At 38.4% G+C, this 25,524-nt stretch overlaps 1 protein-coding gene across 1 annotated transcript in view; it reads left to right on the top strand.

The window, feature by feature from the left end:
• Positions 1 to 25,524, top strand: part of LRRK1 (leucine rich repeat kinase 1) — a 169,544-nt gene that overhangs the window by 43,781 nt on the left and 100,239 nt on the right. The window contains exon 2 of the mRNA XM_003788630.3: positions 18,043 to 18,206. Coding sequence (XP_003788678.1) covers positions 18,043 to 18,206 — 164 coding nt within the window. The remainder of the gene's footprint in view (positions 1 to 18,042; positions 18,207 to 25,524) is intronic.

Genomic DNA, 25,524 nt, shown 5'->3' with positions numbered 1-25,524 from the left:
GCCTTAGCCGGTTGAGCTATAGGCGCCGAGCCCATACTGGTTATTATTGATAGCATTTTGGTCCCCCCCCCCCACTTAAATAACTGCCAATCATTCTGTTTATAATTTCAGAGAATTAAATGAGATTGGCAAATTAAATTAAAGGCACATGCTTTAACTGATGTTTCCCTGTAATATTCTTCCAACAATTTGATAGGACTAGGTCCCCAGCCCACAGGTCAGTGAAAGTGAACATGTGTTGCCCTACAAATTAAGGAAAATCAGATTGGACACTGAAAAACACCACATCATTTTTAAAATACAAAGAGAATTGAGAAAATTCTAGATTCTTAACACTATATTGTTTACTCCACATACTTGACATTACGTAAAAATCAAGTTAACGTAATGACTCGTGTTAACAGGCGCCTTATGACCTAAATATGTTGTAAGTTTCACCTTCACAATGTCCCTTAACTTGAGCTTTAAAGGTTTAACTGTTGTGTTTATATTCCTAACATTTACACAAGAAGTTACTTCAAGCCAGCTTATGTACTCAGATGCATGTCCACACACATACTTGTCTTTTACTAAATAAGGGAGATATTTGTTTAATCCCGAACAATGAGTGATGACATAACACACCGCCCCCCCCCCCCATTGCTGCAATGGATTCTGCCTCCTTCTCAGCCCTACTAATGGCTTTTCTCCCTCCAGGCACTCAGATGTCTGGGGAGGGGGGGTCTTTGTAAATAATTAATGGGGACTATTAGTGTGTGTTGGGAAGCGAAACTACCTTATTCACATCTGTAACCACATACATAGCAAGCCTTTTCCTGGTACATCTTTCTAAAAATACATAGTCATAAAACAATAGTCTCTACTCACACTCAGAAGTCCTGTGTTGCTGTTTCAGGAATGATACAGATTGTGATGATCATCCGCTTACATGGATTTTCAGAGTAGTTGCCTTTGAAATGGTGGTGCAAATTGTGGCTTAGGGTGAGTTGTAAAGACCCCAGAGGGTATTAAGAGCTTTTACTCTATAAGCAGCTTGTCTTTGCTTTGCCTTTCAACAGAGCAAAATTGTCGTACATTGGTGGCAGGGCTCATTCTGGATCTCATACAGCAAACCCTGCACTTAGAGTATAATATTATAACTTACTTTTACTCCCAACAATTTTTGATGAAAAATTTCAAACATAACAATAAAGTTGAAAGAACTGAACCCTGTATACTCACATACCTACTACCACCTGGATTCTACCATTTGTATTTTCTAAAATTGTTCTCTTACCTTTCTATCCATCCATCTATGCTATTTTTAGTGCATTTTGAAGGATATTGCAAACATCTGCCCACTTCACCCTGGAGTACTTTAGCTTGCATATTATGGACTGAGGTTCAATGTCGTTTATGAAAGTGTGCTGGAGTTTTAAATAGTGGGTTTTTGGGTGATCAGACAAAGAATTGAAAGACACATCACTAATGAACATAGAGCCACAAGAACAGAGTAGGACAGGTGAATGTCCTTTGTGAAAAGATTTAGAAAAAGAAACTGTGCCAACTTTACAGGCAGTCCGTCTACATTCCTTCTAGGGAGGCACTTCAAGCCACACCAGGGTGTCCTTTGGCCAGAGGCTTTCAGTTGACACACCCCTTCTGAGTGGACAGGACCACCAGGATGAAATAAAGAGTACACCCCATGTTCGAGTATTCAGAGTTTATTGATAGACATAAAAAAAACACTCTACAAAAGTTAAGACAAGGCCCTTAGAGGGGTGTCAGAAATGGCTCCCTAGTCTTTGCTCAAATTTCTACTTCTTATATACCTAAAGCTACCTTTTTTCTTTTTTTTAAATGTCTTTACATATATCTTTATTTTCATATATAATGTCTTTCTTTTTTATTATTCTTATTTTTTATTAAATCATAACTTTGTACATCGATGCATTTATGGGGTTCAGGGTACTGCTTCGATATACAATGTGAAATGCTAACATTGAACTAAGTAACACATCCGTCACAATTATACTCATTTCTTAATAGTTTTGAAATGTACCATTGCATCATGCACATTAGGTGAGGTCCCTCCTCCCCCATCCCCCCTCCCCTCCCCTCTCTCTCCTCTTCTCAAGCAACCTTTTTCTAATATGGCATTTTTAAAATTTGCATAATTCAAAGCAAGGGTCACATTAAATTTTAGTATAGCTCAGTAATTTATTACAACATTCTACTTTAAAAGTTAATCTCCTGAATCAATCTACTTAAAGTACTTAAGATACATATCTTTAGGATGGGAGTTAAATTTACAAAGCAATCAGAATGGGAGACAGTGAAGGTCAGGCAGGACCTAAACCAACCAGCCCAGCTGTTTAAATGGGATAGAGAGTGGAGGTCAGGTAGGACTGACACTAACCAGACCAGCTGTGTCATGTCTACCTTAGCCTGCCTGACTTCATCTTATTCTTACTACATACATGTGCTTTCACAGGTAAAACCCCCTTCATTTATAGTTTTTTAGGTAGAATATATAAAAACTAGTGGGCACATATCTTAAATAGACTATTTGATAAGTCTTAACAAAAGTGGCACTTATATAATGAAAACTCTAAGAAGATATAGAACCATCAACCCAGACAGTGTTGTCACATCCTCCCCCTAGTAAATGTCACTGCCTACCTTACTCCCAGGAATCACTCTGCTGATTTTTTTTTTTTTTTTTACTTTAAAGAGGCTTATTCTGAGTGAAATTTGAGGTCCATGACCTAGAGCCACACTCCAGAAACCTTGAGCACGTGGACTCCTGGTGGTGGGGTTACAGTTTGGTTTTATACATTTTAGGGAGTCAGGGATTACAAGTGAGGTCATGATCAATACATGGAAAACATATATTAGTTTGGCCCCCAAAGGCTGGACATCTGGAAGCAGGAGCTTATAGGTTCTAGGTGAATTTACAGCAGCGGTTCTCAAGCTGTGGGTCACAACCCCTTTCAGGGTCTCCTGTATCTCAGATATTTACATTACAATTCATAACAGTAGCAAAATTACAGTTATGAAGTAGCAACAAAAATAATTTTATGGTTGGGGAACTGTATACATTAAAGGGTCACGGCATTAGTAAGATTGAGAACCACTGGTTTACAGATTCTTTAGCTGACAATTGGCTGAAGAGTTAGGTTCTGTCAAAAACACCAGGAGTCAGTGAAAAGGAATGCTTAAGATAAAGGGTCTGTTATTTAGAGACAAAGTCCAACACAGACTATATAGAAGAACTGCAGGTCTTACATAGCCTTAGGCCTATCAGTGAGTCACAAAGGACATCTCAACGAAGGGGAGGAGGAATGATGAGGCATGTCTAATCTCCTTTCTCATGGCTAGCAACTCAGTTTTAGGGATCCTCTTGGCCAAGAGGGGGTTCAGTCAGTTGCTGAGGAGGGAGCCTTAAGATTTTATTTTAGTTCACAAGCCAAGATCTGCTAGGGGCAGCATCAATGGCCAAACTCTTTCCTTTTTTGTCCCATGCATTGCCAGGGTGGTGTGGCTACCTGCACCAAGTCCATCCAGGCCCTTGGTGGGACCTTTGTGGCCAAGAGAACTGAATAGCCCAAAAGGGCTTATAGCTAATTAAATGTGTTGGGCCAGATGGGACTGGAGGTGGACGGCACTCATCTACCCTTTAAACCCTCCTAGGCAATGTAAGAGTAAAACCAAAATGTCAAAGGCTAGTCTACAAAATTAATTATCTATAAGTGTTGGGCTACTATATTCTTGGGTTTAGTTGCAAGCTTATAGCAAACATACACATTGTTAGCCATTTTAGCTAAGGGATTTAGAAACCTTTGTTGTATCATGATATTTTAGTCTCTTTAGTAATTTATCCTGAGGTGGTCAATAAATTTCTTGTTATATCTCTCTTTGCATAAACCCTATAACTGAGAGCAATCATACTGAAGAAGCTCTTAAGTCTATGATCATCAGGACATGTTTTATGATTAAGATTGGATACCTGTACCATGTGGCCCAGAAAGGCAAATTCTCTCATTTAGTATTTGTTTAGGCCTCTGTGTGCCTTCATCTGAAGTATTTAAATTAATTCTATCCCTTCCAGCCCTTACAGTCTCACCTGGCCCCACTTCCACCTTAGTTGGTGGGCCTAGAGGGAGGACTTTGAGTAACAGGGTGTTGAAAGTAAATAACAAGTTGGCCTCAGAAGGATTCAGTATTCTTGAAACCTGGAGATAGCAGGTAAACTTGCCATTTACTCAAAACTTGTCATGACTCTGGAAAACAAAGCAAGAGAATCAGTAATGTTTTAAACAAAAAGTCACAAAAATAAGCTCAGTCCCATGTAATTTCTGTTCTGTTTGAGGTTAAGTTAGCAACACTTATGGACATGTTCGTTTTCTAATTAAAGTCCTAGAAAAAAAAAAAGTTCTGGAAGTCAGCTTTGTTATAGTATGATGGTATATAATCTTCAAAGCTATAAGAAAATCTATATTCAAGAATACTTGTCAGTCCTTTCCATGGCTTTTATTAAAGGACAAACTTTGAACCTAGCCAGTTAAAAATTCTACTTTCTATGATAAATCAAAATAAAATAATAATTGCCTATGGAAAATAAAAATCTCAGAATAGCCATGATTAAAGAGACAATTAGCAAACAAACTTGGTCATTTTTGTGGCATATAACGATTTCACATAATAACCATAATTATTACTGATAGCATACCCTAAGACACATCAATATTCTATGATGTTGCGATGTACATTAACAGCATGTGTATATAAACATAATCCAAAGAAAGCTAACCACCATTTCCGATTTGACAATGTTTCTCATATGTTTTTCCCTCATTAATTTCCTCTTGTGAGTTCTTTCCAACCTGTACAGGTGATCTACAAACATGCTAAACTTTGTTTTGTCTTCACTTTCCCTTTCTTAAAAACCAGTCATCCTATTTTAGGACAAAAGTTTACTAAACAAGGTTCTTTTTTATGCAATACTATTTTCAAAATAGTACAAAATAAGTCTAATGTCTCTTTTAGACATTCAGTGGTCCTAATATTTAAAAAGCTAATTTGAGGTCAAAAAGACTGAATTTAGAATTTTGGTTTTGGAAGTTTTGTAAAATATCAACAGCTTAAAACATTTGTTCAATAGGATCACAAGTTAAAAGATTCTAAATGCAATACAAGAGGTTTTATGGGTGTAAACCTTAGCCCTTTTAAAGTTTAGGGGGTTTTTTTGGTTTTGTTTTTTGTTTTTGTAGTTAGCCAAAACCCTAATTAAGACAACCTAGAGATTGCCTCTTTCAGGTATATTAAAAGGAAACAGATCATGTAATTTCATCAAGAGCAAATTAATATCTTAGGACAATGGTTCTCAACCTTCCTAATGCCATGACCCTTTAATACAGTTCCTCATGTTGTGGTGACCCCCAACCATAAAATTATTTTTGTTGCTACTTCCTAACTATAATTTTGCTACTGTTATGAATCGTAATGTAAATATCTGATATGCAGGATGTATTTAGGCAACCCCTGTGGAAAGGTCATTTGACTCCCCCCCCCCCGCAAAGGGGTTAAGACTCACAGGTTGAGAACCACTGTCTTAAGAGAACTTTGTTGTTTTAACCAAATTTCCAGAGCCAACTGGATCACATGCAAATTCCCTCATAAATTCTCTCTTGTGAGTTCTTTCCAACCTGTATAGGTAATCTATAAACATGTTAAATTTTCTGTTTTGTCTTCACTTTCTCTTTCATAAAAACCAGTTGTCCTATTTTAGGACAAAAGTTTACCAAACAAGGTTCTTTTTTATGCAATATTATTTTCCTTTCTGTTTAACCTTTTTACTAAAAAAAATTTGTGAAACAGGATCACAGTTTACTATAAAGTTAGTCATTCACTTAGCCAAACTGATAATTAGAAAGTTTCTAAAAGGCAAAAATCCTACTTTTTGACAGAGAAAAGACTCAGTTTCCAAACTAATCACAAACAGCCGAAGTATTACACCGTACAATAACTAGACATTTTGTGATTATCTTTTAATTTAACATAACATGACTTTAAGCTTTAAGTCATTGAAAAGTGCTTTGAAACTATAACATAAGCACCATCCCTTATGTCTTTCCTGGTTCTTTTAAGTCTCACATGGCAATGTGGCATCAAAGATGGCTGCAAAGGACAGGCCTTATCTATGTCCTTAATTCATTTACCAGGTGCAAAGTTCAAGACAGAAAGTAAGAAGACTGAGGGATTCAGTTTCTTCCAGAATAGCCAAGGGAGCAAGTTGGAGCAAGAAAGAAGGGGCTTTGTGGCTAGACTGCCCTGTAGCTGCTGGCCTAGGCATTGAGAATGTGTCCTTAGGCCTCACCACAGCACCCATCTAGACCTCATAATTCAGAGACTCAAAGTTAAGAACATAAGCTCACAGTCAACTCCAGCAAAATTTATAAATATTACAGAGTTGGCAGTTCTATAATCTTTAAACATCTGAATTTAATAATAGTTTTATTTATTAAAGATTACCAAAGTAGGCAGGGCATGGTGGCTTATGCCTGTAATCCTAGCACTCTGGAGGGCTGAGGTGGATGTATTGCTTAGGCTCAGGAGTTCATCCTGAGCAAGAACAAGATCCTGACTCTAAAAAAAAAAAAAAAAAAAAAAACACAGCCAAGTGTTGTAGCAGGTCCCAGCTACCAGGAAGTCTGAGGCAAGAGAATTGCTTTGAGCCCAGGAGTTTGAGGTTGCTGTGAACTATGATACCACAGCATTCTACTGAGGGTGGCAAACTAAGACTCTGTCTCAAAAAAAAGGGGGGGGGGAAGGAGGATAAGTGGAGGGAGAGTAATTGGTGGGACCACACCTACCATGCATCTTATAAGGGTACATGTGAAATTTACTAGGTGTAAAATATAAATGTCTTAACACAATAACTAAGAAAATGCTGTGAAGGCTATGTTAACCAGTTTGATGAAAACATTTCAAATTTTATATAAAACCAGCATATTGCATCCCATGATTGCATCAATGTACACAACTATGATTTAATTTAAAAAAAAAAGATTACCAGAGTCATATGAACTAAAAAGTCATTTGAAGTTTTTTCTGTTTTCCTTTTTTTTCCAAGTTCCTGCATTTTATTTTTTTAAACTTAATTTTTATTAAATCATAACTGTATACATCTATGGGGTACAATGTCATGTTTTGATATACAGCGTGGAATGTTTAAATCAAACTAATTAACATAACCATCACCTCACTTATTTTTGTGGTAAGACATTTATAATACACTCTTAGTTATTTTGAAATGTACCCTTGCATTGTATACATTAGGTAAGATACCACCAATTACCCTCTCTCCACTCAACCTCCCCCATCACCTCCCTCCTCTCCCCTCTTTCTTTCTGGACTATCTTTGTGTTTTATCATTTGTATAAAATTGTAAGTGTATCTATATTGGTTTCATAACAGTATTGAATACATTGGATATTTTTTCCCATTACTGAGATACTTTACTAAGAAGAATATGTTCCTCCATCCAGGTAAAAATAAAAGATGTAAATTCTCCCTCTTTTTATGGCTGCATAGTATTCCATGGTATACATATACCACAATTTGTTTATCCATTCATGGGTTGATGAGCGTTAAGCTGCATCTACAACGTGGCTATTGTGAATTGGACTGCAATTAACATTCTGGTGCAAATCTCTTTGTTGTAAAATGATTTTTGTTAATCTGAGTAGATATTGTGGGTCAAATGGTAGGTCAACTTTTAGTTCCTTGAGAATTCTCCTACTTCTTTCCAAAAGGGCTATATTAGTTTGCAGTCCCAACAGCACTGCAGAAGTGTCCCCTTCTCTCTCCATCCATGCCAATATCTGTAGTTTTGGGCTTTTGTAATGTGGGCTAATCTTACTGGGGTTAGGTGATATCTGAATGTGGTTTTGATTTGCATTTCTCTGATGATTAAGGATGATGAGCATTTTTTCATGCGTTTATAGGACATGCGCCTATCATCTTCAGAGAAGTTTCTGTTCAAGTCTCCTGCCCACAAAGAAATGGGGTTATTTGTTCTTTTCTTATTCATTAGTTTGAGTTCTCTGAGATTTCTAGTTATCAGACCTTTGTCAGAAACATAACCTGCAAAACTCTTCTCTCATTCTGAGGCTATTACTTGTTGTTCAGAAGCTTTTATTATTATTATTATTATTATTGATGGGGGTTCATTGAGAGTACAAAGAACCAGGTTCCATTGATTGCATTTGTTAGGTAAAGTCCATCTTATAATTGTGTCCTACTCCCAAAAGGTATATCACACACTGTGACCTTCCCACCCACTCCCTCCATCCCTGTCTTTGCTCTCCCCTTTCCCTACACCCCACCATGTACTAAGTCATTAATTGTCCTCATATCAGAACTGAGTACATAGGATTCTTGCTTCTCCATTCTTGTGATGCTTTGCTAAGAATAATGGGTTTCACTTCCATCCAGGTTAATACAAAAGATGTAAAGTTCACATCTTTTTTAATGGCTGAATAGTTCATGGTATACATATACCACAGCTTGTTAATCCATTCCTGGGTTGGTGGGCATTTAGGCTGTTTCCACATTTTGCGGTTGTAAATTGAGCTGCAATAAACAGTCTAGTGCAAGTGTCCTTATGGTAAAAGGATTCTTTTTCTTCTAAGTAGATGCCCAGTAATGGGATTGCAGCATCAAATGGGAGATCTAGTTTGAGTTCTCTAAGAGTTTTCCATACTTCCTTCCAAAAAGGTTGTATTAGTTTGCAGTCCCACCAGCAGTATAAAAGTGTTTCCTTTTTTTCATATCCATGCCCGTATCTACAGTTTTGAGATTTTGTGATGTAGGCCATTCTCCTTGGGGTTAGATGATATCTCAGGGTGGTTTTGGTTTGCATTTCTCTAATAATTAGGGGCAATAAGCATTTTTTCATGTTTGTTAGCCATTCTTGCTCTTTGATAAAAGGGATTGTTGGTTTTTTTCATGTTGAGTAATTTGAATTCTCTGTAGATCCTAGTTATGAAGCTTTGGTCTGATTCAAAATATGCAGATATCCTTTCCCATTGTGTAGGTTGTCTATTTACTTTTGTTGTTTCCTTAGCTGTACAGAAGCTTTTCAGTTTAATTATGTCCCATTTATTTATTTTTGTTGTTGTTGAGATTGTCATGGAAGTCTTCTTCATAAAGTCTTTCCCCAGGCTGATATCTTAAACTGTTTTTCCCATGCTTTCTTTGAGTATTTTTATCATTTCATCCCTTAAATGTAGGTCTTTTGTCTATCTGGAATCAGTTTTTGTGAGTGGAGAAAGGTGCGGGTCCAGTTTCAGTCTTTTACATATGGATATCCAGTTTTCCCAGCACCATTTATTGAATAGTGATTCTTTCCCCCTATGTATATTTTTGTTTAGTTTATTGAAGATTAGGTGGCCATAAGATGTTAGTTTCATTTCCTCATTTTCTACTCCATTCCAGATGTCTGTGTCTATTTTTGTGCTAATACCATGCTATTTTGACCACCATGGCCTTGTAGTACAGCCTAAAGTCTGGTAGGCTGATGCCCCCAGCTTTGTTTTTATTACTATGAACTGCCTTAGCTATACGGCGTTTTTTTCTGGTTCCATACAAAATGAAGAATTACTTTTTTCAAGTCTTGAAAATACAGTGTTGGTATTTTAATAGGGATGACATTGAATCTGTAGATTGCTTTAGAAGATTGAATCTGTAGATTGCTGTAGAAGTATAGACATTTTCACAATTTTGATTCTTCCCAGCCATGAGCATGGTATATCCTTCCATTTGTTAAAAACCTCTGCTATTTCTTTTGTTGGGGTTTCATAATTTTCTTTATAGAGGTCCTTCCACCTCTTTCTTTAGGTATATTCCCAGTATTTCATTTTCTTTGAAGCTATTGTAAGGGAGATTTCCTTAATTAACTTTTTATTTTGGTTGTTATTGGCATATACAAAGGCTACTAATTTGTGGACACTGATTTAATATCCTGAGACATTACTGTACTTTTTGAGGACTTCCAGTGATCTTGTGGTTGAATCTTTGGGATTCTCTAAGTATAAGATCATATCGTCAGCAAAGAGGGAGAGTTTGACCTCCTCTGCTCCCATTTAGATGTCCTTTATTTCCTTCTCTTGCCTAATTGTATGACTAGAACTTTCAACCCTATGTTGAATAGTAGTAATGATAGAGGACAGCCTTGTCTGGTTCCAGTTCTAAGTGGAAAAGCTTTCAGTTTTACTCCATTCAGTAAAATATCAGCTATGGATTTGTCATAGATGGCTTTGATCAGTTTAAGAAATGTACCACCTATGCCTATATTCTTCAGTGTTCTAATTAGAAAAGGATGCTGGATTTTATTGAATGCTTTTTCTGCATCTATTGAGAGAATCATATGGTCTTTGTTTTTGCTTCTGTTGATATGGTGAATTATGTTTATGTACTTGTATGTTAAACCAGCCTTGCATCTGGGATAGGGTGACCAGACGTCCCACTTTTTAACAATTTGTCCTGTGTCCTGCGGTGTTTTAAAAATGTCTTGATTTTTGGAAAGAATGCACGAAAGGGCAGGAGAACAGGAAGGGAATATACGGTTTTCAGCTGCCATGTGCCTATTTTGCCAGGATATGAGTTTTATATTATTTTTGTTAATTTTATATTGTTAAACTGTAATAATAACAAATAATTGTTGAGAAGTGATTATCGAGAACTGCTTATCGAAGTTTGCATTGTTGTCAGGCTCTGCCCTGCCTGGTCCCCTGCCCTGCCCCCGCCCTGTCCCCTGCCCCGCCCCCCCAGCCATGTTGTCCTGCTTTACCAATGTTAAAATCTGTTCACCCTAATCTGGTATGAAACCTACTTGATCATGATGTATGACTTTTTAATGAGAAGCTGTAGCCTAGGCTCACAAGTGGGACCTTCCTGGAGAAGGAGGCCCATTGTTTAGCGGCTCTTTACCATGGGGTAAAATGGGAAGTCTTTTGTTCCTTGCTCACTTGCAGAGAGCCCACAGCGAGTCTTCCACTTGGGGGAGGGGCCTCTGGTCGCTTTGTACCTGGAATTTGTTTTCTTGGAGTTGCAGCTGACCTCAGCAGGATGAGCTTACCTCACTTATCTATCTTCTTTCTTAGCTCAGTTTCCCACCTTCAGCTTCATTGAGTCCATTCTATTATCTCTCTCTCTGCACTAGAGCTTCTGTCAAAAGCTGCTCTAGTCAACCATCTTCCCTCTTTCCTCCTTTTTTCTGTTTTCTTGATAAAATATTTGATGTAAACACTTTTTTTAAAGGCAATTAATTACAGCTCTTTTAAATATTTTGGCAGTGAAATATTACAGGCAGATGACATACAAACATACACATACAGACAGAAGAACAATTTATTTGCCAACTCTTAAATATGTATTTTTATTCAGACTCTTAATCTTTTAATTACCTAATTTATCTTAGCAGTTTACCTAGGTTTTAGTTATCATTTTAAGTTATTATTTTGTTAACCATTTCTATACCCTAAAAATTAGATATGTATAAATCAGATCAAGGATCAAAATAAAGTTTTAACTGTTGCTTTTAATCTCATAAATCCTAGTACAAAACAAAGTTAAATAGTTTAATAAGACTTGTTATTTTAAACAATGTAACATCATTTCTAAATTTTATAAATATAGTAGATGTTTAGAATATCTGCTATTTAAAGTGTTTAATTAGATATTCTAACAATACCAAATACACATACCAAATACCAATACGAATACCAAACAAAATCTATTGAAAATTGTGGGGATCAAAGAGTCTCTGGCCCTTTAATGTTTAGCCAAACTATAGGGAGAAAAGGCCACTGTCCCCATAAAGATTTTCTGGAAATTCACTAACATGAGGCAGATTAATTAATGGGGGGGGATATTACAAACTTATAAATGGGTATTTTCAGAATGAACGCTAAAAGATACCAGGGAAATTGTCCATTTCTATGCTCAGGGTTGACAAAGTATGGGCAGCTGTGTGGAAATGTGATTGAGCTGATACTAACAGTCCGGGAGGGGGCAAGGTCTTTCCACCTAGACTGTTTTACCTCTGAGTGTACAATCCTTCCAAGAAGGAATGGGGTAAGGCTCTTTCTGGAATGGGGTTTTTACATAAAACAAAGTTGGCAAGATTATTACTTTTATAGCCAGTTAATACATAGAATAGTTTTAAGTTTTATATAAGGCTAGCTTTTATAAAAAGGGGCTCTGGCTTCTATGACGGGCTTTGAGGAAGAGGGATTCTGATTTGTATGGCTACCTTCAGGGAAGAATTGGAACAAGAGACAGGAAGACAAGGCAAGGTCAGAAAACTTTCGCTTCTGAGGCCTTCATTTTAAGGTAGTTTTCTGAGCCTAATCAACATGGTATCACTTGACTTTAAACTGAAAAAACCTTTAGCACCAATCCCCAGCACCTCAAACAATTACAAAGTTGTAACATGTTTTTTTAAACAGGAGGATCAAAATTAAGCTGTTTTAAAAATATTGTCTAACTTGGGTATAAACTCAAGTACGTGGAATATTTCTAAAGAGTCAGATGGTTTTGAGATTCTCTTTAGCAATTATATTTTAAAATATTAAAATAAATTACTGTATAAAATTAACAGTTTAGGGATTCTTTATCTAGACAAAAACTTTGTGAAAGCAACATAACATATACATAACCCACTAGCAAAATCAAGAGTGGATGAGGCCAAAGGAAAACAAAAATTTCCAGCTTAAGCTCTTATAACTACAACTTCTGGGACAGCTTTCAATCGCTAACAGTACTGTTAATAGCAGATGAAAGATAGAGTGAGTTAGAAACATGTTTTATGTGTACCTTTCCATAGATGTTGAAATCAGTGGAAGAAACTGTATCTGCAGCTATGATTAAAAGACCAAAATTAAAATATTTTCATAAACATTTGACCACAAGTTTGTATTTGTGTTCTATTTAGTTATGTTTCATTTATTCTAATTTGTTGACACTTTTTGTTTAGGCATGTATACATTTTTACTAATTAAGAACCTTAAAAACACATTGACATTTTTGTTGGTAAGTCAAGAAATTTAATTTTTATCATTTGTTCAACAATATTAAATTTACCTTATTAAAAATCATACAGACACAGGCTATTTGGGTTTTGGCTGGGTTTATAGTTTAATAACCTTTGTATCAAAACTCTAACACCTTAAGAATATATAAAGGTCCAGTAATTCAGGCAAAAATATATGCTGACAATTTGAAAACATTTTTATTCTTACTTTACCAATAATAGATTTTAAAAAGCATTAACTTAACTAGAAAAGCATTTGGATTCATTTAGTTAATTTATAAGCACTCTCATTTAAAAGCCAATCCAGAACAAGGTAGGCACAAACATACAATACATGGACACACACAAAACATATCTAAACATACAGACTCATATACACATGCACACAAAATTCCAACTCTGATCATGAGATAGTAACATAACTCACCAGTTTGTAAAGGACAAATTGATTCAGATTTCTTCTGGTAAGACTGAGCGTTGCTCCCATTGCAGAACTTTAGCTGGCCCAATAGGTAACCAAATTATGCCTGTGGATCAAAGTTTTGGGTAAAGCAGTTTCCATGGCAGTTCCGTTTTAGCTAGAACTGGCTGCAAGATCTTCAGGTAACCTTTCAATTTCAGATATCATAAACAATGAGTTTTATTTCAAGCATCAGAAATAAAGGCTAACAGAAAAGAGAGAGAGAGAGAGAGGCATTTTAACTCTATACTAGCAAATCAACCACTGAATTTTCCTTGATATAATTTGCTTTTTAGGAAAAAACTTGTATACAAGAATTAGCCATAACTAGCTGGAGTCCTAGAAAACCTGACGTGCCTCTGAACCTTTTTATTTAGCACAATTAAACAGAAGTAAGTGGAGGCTCCAAAAACCCACTGGGGTGCCCCCAAGGGGTTGTTCTCCCTGCCTTTCCTCATTTTTAAGAAATTTTTCCATTCTTAAGCCAAGTTAGATTAATTTTGGGAAGAGGCAATGGAGAAGACAAATCAAAATTAGGATCCCAAACAATGTATTTCTAGTGGAAAAAACCAGCTCAGAATAAACCAAGGACTGTTAACCAAAAATGGGAGGTCCAGAGTTCAGGAAGACTTAACTGGTAACACTGGAGAAGAAGCTCGGAGTTGGGGGATCAAAGGGGCCGTGCCGGTACCTAGCACCAAGTTCAGGCTACTCCTTCTGGGGTCCTGAGTATTTTCTGAGCCCCACATCTGGACACCAATCTTGTCGATGGAAAAGTAGCCATACTCTATGAAATAATTTAAGGAGGTTTATTCTGAGCCAAATTTGAGAACCATGAGTGAGGGGACTCTTGTTCTGATTGTTTTTTTCGCTGTAGATTATAACAGCATATAGACGGAATCATTTTTGTGCAAGGTTTCTTTCACTCAGCATTACATTTTTGAAATTTCTATCAATCCTTTCATTTGTTGTTGAGTGGTTACTGTGCCACAGTTTGTCATCCATTCTCCTGTTGATAGCTACTTGGGCAATTTACAGTTTGGAAACATTATGCATAAAGCTGCTGTGGACATTCTTGAATAAATTTTTTTTGAATAAATTATTTTGGACATATTTGTCTTGGGTCAATAAGAATAGAATTGCTGAGTCATAAGGTAGGTGTATGTTTTGTATAAGAAACCACTAAACCCATTTCCCAAGTGATTACATCATGTTATACTTTAATAACCAGTAAGTTGTGAACATTCTGGTTACTCCATATCCTCACAAAGTATTGTCAGTCTTTTTAAATATTAGCCATTTATAGTGGTGCTTGATAGTGATTTTAATTTGCATTTCCCTGATGACTAATGACATAGAGCTCTTGGAGTATCTTCTGCTGTTCAAATCTTTGCCCATTTTTGATAGCACTATATTTGTCTTTTTATTGTTGAGTTGTGGGAGTTTTTATATTCTGGATACCATTCCTTTTCAGATACGTGGTTTTAAAATGTTTTATTCCAGTCTATAATTTTCCTATTCATCTTTAAATGGTGTATTTGTTGAGCTAAAGTTTTAAATTTTGATTATGTCTAGTTCAGGAATGTTTTCTTTTCATGATTCGTGTTTTCTGTGTCCCATCCAATAAATTTCACTTGCTTTCAAGTCATGAAGACAGTCTTCCATGTGTTTTTCTTAAAGCTTTATAGTTTTAGCTCTCTTGTTTAAGTCTGTGATGCATCTCAAGTTAATTTTTGTACATGGTGAGAAGTAGGGAGTCAGGGCTTCTCTTTATTAAATGAGAATTTCCAGTTGTTCCATCACTATTTATTGAAAAGACTTTGCTTTTCTCCTTGTATTACTGTAGTACTCATGTCAAAAATCAATTGGATAGACAAGTATTCTGTTTCTCTACTCTCTATTCTGTCCCTTGGAGCAGTTTGTCTCCAATACCACACTGCCTTTTTTTTTTTTTTTTTTTGAGACAGAGTCTCACTATGTTGCCCTTGGTAGAGTGCTGTGGTATCACAGCTCACAGCAACCTCAAACTCTTGGGCTTAAGCAATTCTCTTGCCTTAGCCTCCTGAGTAGCTGGAACTGCAGACACCTACAACCAGCTGTTTTTTGGTTGTAGTTGTCACTGTTGTTTAGCAGGCCTGGGCTGGGCTCAAACCCACCAGCTTTAGTGTATGTGGCCAGTGCCCTAACCACCAAGCTCTGGGTGCTGAGCCCACACTGTCCTGATGACTGTAGCTTTAGAGAAAGTCTCAAGACTTTCAGGTAGTGTAAATTCTCCAACTCTCTTCTTTTTCCAGATCATTTTGGATATTCAAATTTGAAAATAAGATTGTCAGTTTCTACCAAAATGAAAAAAAAAAAAGACCTGTTGGTGTTATAGTTGGGATTAAGTTGACTCTCTATATAAAATCAGGGAGAACTGACATCTTAATAGTATCAATTCTCCTAATCTATGAACATGAATGGATTTCCACTTATTTGGTCTTGTTCAGTTTCTCTCACTAGTGTTTTATAGTTTAAAGTGTACAAACATTCCCCGTTTTTTGTTAAATTTATTTCTTTGTTATTTTTATGCCATTGTAAGTAAATAATTTTTTAATTTTCCAAATTTTAGCTGCCATTATGTGATTCACTTTTGTTTTTCTTTTTTTTTTTTTTTTTTTTTGTTTTTCAGTTTTTGGCCAGGACTGGGTTTGAACCTGCTACCTCCAGCATTTGGGGCGGATGCCATACTCCTTTGAGCCACAGGCACCGCCCTGTGATTCACTTTTGTGATATGTATGTTTGTAAGCCAACTTTGCTCAGCATCTACATTTAATTTTTAAAAAAATCTAAATCCTATTTTATTCATCACAGCAAGAAGATAATGTGGGTTTATCTCCAGCCTATGAGCTGGGAGACAAAACTTCAGGCTTCTACTGGCTGTGTGATCTTGGCCAAGAATGGTAGTGCAAAATCAAAATAAAAATGGAAAGATGAATTTTTAAATGTCATCTCTTATTTGGGATGTATGAATTGTAATTTGGGGTGTATATATTTGAAGAATAAAGAGAAAGTTGGGAGCTTTATAAAAAAGAGAAATGTTACATGTTTTTTTAGAAAGTTTATTGGTATTAGTAAGGTTTGGGGGAGTTGACAAGTTTCGATTGGTAGATAACAGTTGTGGGTAAAATTAATTTCAGAGTTGGAGTAGGTTCATTTAATAGTTGTTTGATAAAACAGGTTCCAGTTATAGTAGGTAGTTTTAGTGGTCAGTGAATTATATTTTTGGAGTGATGTTAATACAAGGGCTTCTTCTTCTTGGCTTCTCCACTGTTTTAGTTGAGTATAACAAGAATGACCCAATTTATGTGATCACTTTTCACAGTAGGATTCTCTCCCTACTTCTACTGCCACTCAACACAATCAGAATTAAACTCGCCATTCAACGTAGTCTTTTCTATAATATCTATACACATAACACTTAAACTCTGGTTTGCTAACTTCTCTGGAAATATGGTAGAGGCCTTGAATCTTACCTCCAGGAAAATGTACATACGCATATTCACACACACATGTACACACATGCACACACATGTACGCACATGTTTACACAAACACGCACATGCATAGAGTATTGTGTATAATTTTAGGATGTTCAGGGACTTCTGAAACCTGTTTGTCAGCTGTTTGGGGTCCACAGATGCCTAGCGATGGATGCTGTTATAGAGTGGACGCTCAGTGAGGGTAGAGGTGCCTTCCTTTCCCTCTGCCTTCAGCAGCCTGCCTGTGGTTGGTCTATAGGGGCAGCTCTGTACATGCCCTGTATGTTTACTGAATGGCCCAGGGTGCCGCATGATGTATCCTCTCCCAGCTTGCCCCAGGTGCTCAGTTGACCTGGAGCAGCCCCACACCAGTGGACAAGCGAGGCCTAGAGTTTTAAGAGATTGCTCAGGGCCACCATGTGTGTCTGTGCATGGGCAAGTGTGGGGTGAGGGCTGCCGATTGTAAATCTTGTGTCCTTTGTGGAATTTTCTCCGTGAGGAGGGGCTTAGGGAAGCATATAGATTTTCACACTGTCGTTCTGCTGCTGTGAGATGCTTAGTCCCCCTGAGGGACACAGCAGCGTGACTGTTTGGCTGGGCCCACCAGCTCTCCCCAGAAGCCTGTACTCTGCTGCTGCTGTCAGTGAGGCCAGCCTGGCAGCTCCTCATGGGGCAGCAGTCCCTGCTGCCCTGGAGCAGGTCCAGGTGGCAGCCTTACTGCAGAATCCTCTGAGCTGTGCTCAGCTGGCTGTGCATTCACAGACAGCCAGACTTCAGCACCAGCCCCAGAAAGACTCTTCTGGAAGGAGCGCTGGTCCCGGGAGTGGCAGGTGCTTGGCAGTAATTCAGGGCCATCCTTTTCTCTTCCCACAGCCTCCAAAATTGCATTATGGACAGCACATTCCTCTACTGTCTCCTCCGATGACTCCCAAGAACACACTGGGAGTGACAGTGACTCTGAGTGTATGCTTCCTCCCACACAGGTGCCAGAGACATGGGCAGCAAGCCATCCACACCAGGCAGTGATGCCACAGCACAGGCCCCCAGAACGGAACGCATTCATGCTGCATACAGATGGGGAGACCTCAGAAGGGCCCAAGACTTGCTCAGGGAGGCTTGTGATGAGAGTGAGTCCCTGCTGGAAAAGGTATGGTGCATGCCCACCCCTCAGCTGCAATCCTGAACTGGACGAAGGTCACTGCTCAGATTATGTGCTCATTATTATCACAAAGGTCACCATGCCTAGATACACAGGGAAAATGGGAAATTGTAGCTACATATACTTTTATTTACAAAATACTCATTACAAAATGTTACAAAATGGTTACAAAATATTTCTCTACATGTTGATACATAAATATAAGAATATTAAAAATATAAAATATTAATTTCTTATTTTTTCCCATTTATGGTGACCTTTGGGACATCCTATATAATGAGCATTTTTATTGCATTCTAGAAATACTTCAATGTGGATATAAATTTGTGGTTGCCATGCCTTTCGAGTTAACTTCTCAGTCTGACAACACCTAAGCAGAACCCTCAACACCATTGTTTGGTGAGGCCTTTGAGGGACAGGGGTAGGGGGTCACTTAAAATGCAAAGAACAAAGTGCCATCTGAAAGTTTAACCTACAATATTCTTTTACACTTTTTGTCATTACAAAAATAGCTTAAAAATGAAAATTTAGAAAAAATATAAAATTTGGGGGGAAAAGTTGCTGTATTTGTCATAACACCCAAACAAAACCACTCAACAGTTCTGGTGTATTTTCTTCCAGCCTCTGATCTGAGCACACATTGTTGTTATTTCTAATATAGATACAGTTTCTTTATAAGTATATTTTATATATAGTTTTGCATATACTGCTTGTTCTCATGTCATATGATATCAAGGATTTTCTGTATGATTATAAATTCCTTGCAGGCATCACCTTCAGGGCTGTGTCTATTCTATCTGCTAGAAAACTGTAATTTACTCTGCTGTTCCTCTTGGTTGTATATTTGGATTATTTCTAATTTCTTACTAATATAAGTAATACTGTATTGAACATTTTTGCCTAAATATTTTTTTACTGTAGGCTATTTTCTTAGCAGAGATTTGCAGGGGATTAAAAATGTGGGTTTGAACCCTTTTAAAGTTTTGGGACACATGCCAACAGTTTTCCATAAAGCTTATACAGACTAACATTTTGCCTGAGAACAATGCCTATGTAGTCATTCAAACAAGATGTCCCTTCAGTGCTAAGGACGCCTTTAGGCTTTCGATACAAGATGTTCATTTGGTGCACCCACAATTAGTTTCTGAGTGCTTTGCAGTCAAAGAGTTTATTCTCCCACAAACAATTGGGGAGGACCATTGCCACATTCTTGCTCTTGTGGGGGATTCTTACTGACTGTTATAAATAAATAATGAAAACTTATTGATATTTTATTTGCATTACTTTGTTTCATGTAGGTTAAAATGTCTCCACTTAATTAATAGTTACAAATAATTCAATTTCTAAACCTTCAACCTGTTTTCAGAAGTACAGGGGATTGTGGTGGAGAACAGTACAACATACTTGAAGATTGTTGAGGGGAGGGCATTTGGGATCCCTCTCAGATCAGGAGTTCATAGCAGATGTATCAAAGGGACACTCTTCTGCACAGGGAACTGGGCTGTGCTCACAAGGAGTTCAGAGTCCTGGGTTGACATCACTAGGCCTCCAGCAGAGAGGACCTGTGCTCAACAACAACCTGGAGTCTGTGCATCATAGCCAAGCAGCCATGAGCCAGAGATGGTGGCTCATTTCAGTGTGAGTTGCCCCATCTAGCCTGGAACAAAAGATTTAGGCATGTGCCAGCAGCAGGAGATGCTGAAAAGAGGAAGGGAACAGGACCTGAAGAGCCCCAGGGCTGGGACTTCATCTGGAGGGTGGGACAGTCATTAAAAGGAGTGGTATGGTAATTTGAGAAAGAGCTCTGTGGCCTGTGGCAACTCAAAATTGAAAAGGTCCTAAAGGGCCACTTCTCCCTTGGATTCAGAACTAGTGAAATCTCAGCCAATAGGAATTTGAGATGATATTGAGAAAAAAGACGGATATGTCTGTGTTTTCATAGAAATGCAACATTTTAGTTCCAAAAATATACCATAAATAAGAGTCAAGGATGAAGACAAAATGGGAAGGAACATGGCTGATACCCTTAATTGACAAAGAGCTTTTGCAATCAACATGAGATAACAGCACAGTTATCCTTTTCTAGTAAAAGAGGGTGTACCCGCAAGTTCCTCTGATGAGGCCAACCTCAATACCAAAAAATGGGTGAGAACTATATCAGAATAAAAATAATAAGGAATGTGAATAGGCCAATGCACACGCACACCACATGTACACACAGATAAGGAATTCAAGTAGGCAGCACACATATGAAAAGCTATTAAACTTTGTAATAGTTATAGAAAAGCAAATAAAATAAAAATGAAACAGCGTTTTTAACCTATCAGATTGACATCATAAAGTTTGATTATAATCAGTAGGCACACAACTTTATCCAAGGCTGATAGAAACATAAATTGGTACAGGCTCTTTAGAAGGTTTGCAAATGTTTGTCGGAATTTGAAATTTCATCCTCTTTGACCTGGAAAAACTACTACTAGGAACTTACCCTTACAGATGTACTTGAAAAAAATGGCCGAGTGTGTATATACAAGAATGTTTCTTAAAACTGTGTTTGCAATAGCACAACCTTAGAAACTGCCTAACTGTTTCATCCGCAAGAGGACACTGCCACATAGATCTCAGTATGTCCAAGTCATAGAATACCATGTAGAATTCCAAAAGGACAAAATAATCTCTAGCAGCTGTTTTGGAAATCTTTCCAATGTACTTTTAATTAATAAGTCAAGGACTTTTGCTTCTAGAAAGATAAAGGGAAGGTATGATGAAATAGATATGCTTTTCCCTCTTCCACTTGCTAAGTACACCTAGAAACCCTGGGTGTTACATATAAAACAGGATTCTGAAAGGTGGAGAAAACAAGGCAGACCAGCTGGTGACCTCCGGACTCAAAGAAAGCATAGTGGTAAGATTTGGGCTTTTCTTCTTATCCTGCATCCCAAGACTAGATGCTAAAGAATCTGACAACCTAGAAACACAAAATGACACAGACAAGAAAAGCACCAGGGAAGCCATCTCTCTTTAGCTAAAGAACCAGGAAAGGGGCAGTGAAGCAAGACAGAAAACTTACAATCAACCTACTTCAGCCAAACACCCAGAAATATACCTGCATCCCAGCCCCTCTTCTCACCATCAAAGGCCAGATGGAAAGCCTAGACTTCCAGCCTTGCCAGGCTGTAACACGACACCCTATCATCCCCACCCCAGGGTATCAGAGAAGGCCATGGACAACTGGGATATTTGTCCCTGCCAGGTGGTTAACAGCCCTCCCTCCTTGCCTCTATCACCACCATCAGTGGATACCACAGAGGAAGCTGAAGTTCCATCCTCACCTGGTTTGGCAGTGACGCGACTGGCTTTCCTCTCCCAACTGGGATGGAATTCAGATTCTCCTAGTGGAGAATCTGAAATCCCACTCCTGCCCTCCTTGCTGGGTGTCAACTGATTCTGAGCAGAGCACCTGGATCTCTAAGCCACCAAGCAATAATGAAGTGGGTCCCTGTTTACCCACCAGAGGGGAGTCAGAAGAGGCCTACTAAAACACAAGGTTTAAATAAAGTCCAGAGTCTTAAAACATTGTGGCGAAATTATCCAGGCTTTAATAAAAAGTTGTTCATAATGCCAAGAACCAAAAAGATCTTAAACTCAATGGGACAAGACAACCAACAGATGCCACACCAGATGACTCGATGTTAGAATTATCTAACAAGGATTTTAAGGGAGTCACCATTAAAAAATGCTTGAAAAAATACTGCTTGAATGAGCACTTATGAATATACTTAAAACAAATGGAAAAAAATACAAAGTCTCAGCCAGAAAAGTCGAAGTCTTAGCATAGAAATAAAAGATAAAAAGAGAGCCAAATCAAAATTTTAGAATTTAAAAATACAGTGACTAAAGTTTAACACAAAAACAGAACTCAGTGGATGGGCTTAACTATAGAATGGAAAGGACAGAGGAAAGAATCAGTGAACTTGAAGATAGATCAGTAGAAATTACCCAATCTGGAAAACAAAACAAAACAAGACAAAAGGTAATAGACCGAAGAAACTCACAGGTATATGAAACTTTTAACTGAAGATCTAATATTTATTTATTTATTTATTGGCAGACACTACTTTATTTCAAGTGACAGGTGAATATTATCAATAACAGGACAAATTAAAATCGTGTAGTGCATGATTAGACTCAATGAGAACCAAAAAAGTCACTTCTGTGATATTCTGGCCAAAGATGCTTGATCTAAATCTAATAATAGGGAAACATTAGACAAAAGAAAATTGAAGGACATTCTACAAAGTAAACCTGGCCTATGGTCTTCAACACTGGTCAGGTCAGTGATAGCAAAAAGGTGTTGGAAGAACTGTTCCTAACTGGAGGAGACCGCAGAGATATGAGAAGTCAAAGCCATCATACATGGGATTCTGACCTGGAGGTTTTGGCTACAAAAACATTATTGGGATATTTGACAAAACTTGAACAGAGCCTAGACATTAGAAGTACTATGTTTGGAGTCCCTAAGAATACATCCATGTTTAGAGGTGTTTCTAGAAGGACTCAAGAGACTCAGCATGTAATTTGTCCTCACAGCTAAGATTCATTACGGCAATGGACTGAGTGGGCACAGACAGACCACATGGGGAGCCAAGACAGATGGAGCCCAGAGGAATTGCAGGTGGGCTTCCTTATGCTCGATCCCTCCCAGGAGGGGCTACAGACCACATTCTTCCCCCAGCAACAGAAATGCAGCAACATGTGTGTGATGTCCAGGGAAGCTCAGTAGAGACTTAGCACCCAAGTTGTTCACTGGGGGCTGGTGACAAAGGCACCCTCTGCCTACTATGTACCAAAATTCCAGGCTCCAAGAAGGCAAGCAAATGGTCAACGTAAGCCATGGTTTGCACCATCTGGGCACAGGGAAACATCCCTCTCAGGGAGTGACTCTAGCTGCCAAGCTCCCAGATGCCAGGCAAGGACCAATCTTGTAAGCAGCCCCTCTGAAAAAAACTATCTTGAGCCTGCTTTGTTAGCCCTTTTCTTTAATGCCCCCTGCATTGGCCCTCAGCCATGGTGCCTTTATAGCAAAATTATTACCAGTAGGACCCCACAGAGCAAGTGAGACCAACTTGCAATATGGCCTTAGCTAAGCCCTAAGAACAACAACAACAATAATAATAATGGCTTCAAACTTCATTTGGCAAAAGATATAAATTGTGCAGATTCAAGAAGCTGAATGTACAGATTCAAGAAGCAATCTGTAGGGGTGTTGTGGAGTTAGCAGTTACAGCTGAGCCCATTTCGCGTGCAGGTGGCGAAAGGCATCACTGCACGCACAGTACACATCCATACAGTAAGGTAAAACTGGCCTGAATGCCTTCTGGGGCTGAGGTAGTGTCCTAGTAGTCAAGGGACAACACATACAAGAAGTACAATCCTGGAGGGCAAACATGGTACCCCCAGAGACAGTTATTAGGGCACCCCAAGCAGGCCACACATTAGTCTGACCATATAAGTTCAGGGTCCTCACTGTGGCCTTTCACCCTGGGCCCTTCAGCCTGAGGGCTGCCAGACCAGTACAACCATTGCAGTTCAGGACTTGCTTTCAGAGGGAACGCTTGAGGAAGGCAGTTCCAAATGGTCATACTGGTCTGTGACAATAGTTCCTCTTTTCCCAGGAGTGTGGACAACGTTCCTAAGTGTCTTGATGGGCCACACAGGAGCTGGACCTCCTCCTGCTGGCTGATCTTTAGCACCACCAGGAGTGATGAGTTAGAAATTAGAAGTAAAGTGTAGGGTCACAGTCAGTTTGAATTCAAAGTGGTCCAGCAGTTTGGAAAGGTAAGTCAGAGTGTTTCTGTCATTGTTTTTCTTCCAGAGGAGGTGACAGCTTCAAGGAGTAGTTCACCTTCAGGGGTGTCTGGCTGTTTCCATCAGGGGTGTGGGGTGGCCTGTTCCTCTTCCGTGTTTCCCATTTACAGCTGGCTCTCCATATCCTTATCTGTGGGTTTCCCCTCAGTAGAACAGGGCTCCCCTGAAAGAAGCAATGCTAGGTAGATCTGATAGAAGAACCTTCTAGTAGTTTCTAGAACCTGAAGACAGAGCCTGGCAGGACTCTTGACTGGACTCACAAGTTTCCAGTATGCCAGAGAAGTACAGGCTCTTTGTTGATGAGGGGTCCTGGCCAATGGTTGTAAGTCTTGAAAGGCATGGCCAGGCTGTCTTACAAGAAGTGTAGCCCTTGACTAGGACAGGCGAATTCACACAATGACATTGGAGTTGGTGACATGGGCTTCATAGTCACCAGCCCAGAGCTGCATCTCCTCACCCCAGTGTTTGAAAGACACAAGGTGGATGCCCATCTTGATATTGGAAAACACGTGGGTGACCCAAAGGCAGCTATTATTGTTCCACTGATGGCTGGGGTCAGGCACAGAAGAGAATGTATCTAGAATGGTCTGGTTGTCAGCTAGAAGTTGGACAAGGGGTTGATACACACAGGTACTCCCATCTCAGGCTGTCTGCCTGAGGGAGAAGGGAAGACTTATAGGCCACACTCACCAGCATCTCTGAGCATTTGCCTCAAGATTTAATATTTATGTTATCAGAGTATCAGAAGGAGAATGGTAGAAGTCAGGACTGAAAGAACAACAACAACAATAATAATAATGGCTTCAAACTTCATTTGGCAAAAGATATAAATTGTACAGATTCAAGAAGCTGAATGTACAGATTCAAGAAGCAAACAGGATAAACCCAAGGAAATCCATTTGAAGCATATCGTATTCAAAGTTATTAAAACTAAAGTCAAAACAAAATCTTAAAAGAAATATCACCCTTAGGGGAAAAACAATTCAAATGACAGTGAATTTCTGGGGAGAAACCACAGAGAACAGAAAGGAACACTTTCCAAGTGGTGAAAGAAAAAAATTGTCAACCCAGAATTCCATAACTGGAGAAAATTTCCTTGAGAAATGAAGAAAAAAAAATGACATTCTGGGATGATGAAAAACTAAGAGGATTAATTTTCAGAAAGTCTGCCCTTAAGGAAACTCTCTAAAAAGACAGGAAGTGATAAAAGAAGGAATCTTGGAACATCCAAACAGATGAAAGAATGTGGTAAGAACAAATATGGGTAAATAAAACAGATTGTCCATCTCATCTTCAGTTCTCTAAATTATTGTTAACAATTGAAGCACAAATTATAACTTTGCCTAATGTAGTTCCTATTTTTTTTTTTTTTAGAGATAGAGTCTCACCTTGTTACCCTCAGTTGAGTGCTATGGCATCACAGCTCACAGCAACCTCC

Source organism: Otolemur garnettii, unplaced genomic scaffold (assembly GCF_000181295.1).
Source record: "Otolemur garnettii isolate 467f Iridium unplaced genomic scaffold, OtoGar3 scaffold00029, whole genome shotgun sequence".
Taxonomy (NCBI): Eukaryota; Metazoa; Chordata; class Mammalia; order Primates; family Galagidae; genus Otolemur; species Otolemur garnettii.
Note: the sequence above shows the minus strand (reverse complement) of the source record. Positions and strands in the feature narration are given on the sequence as shown.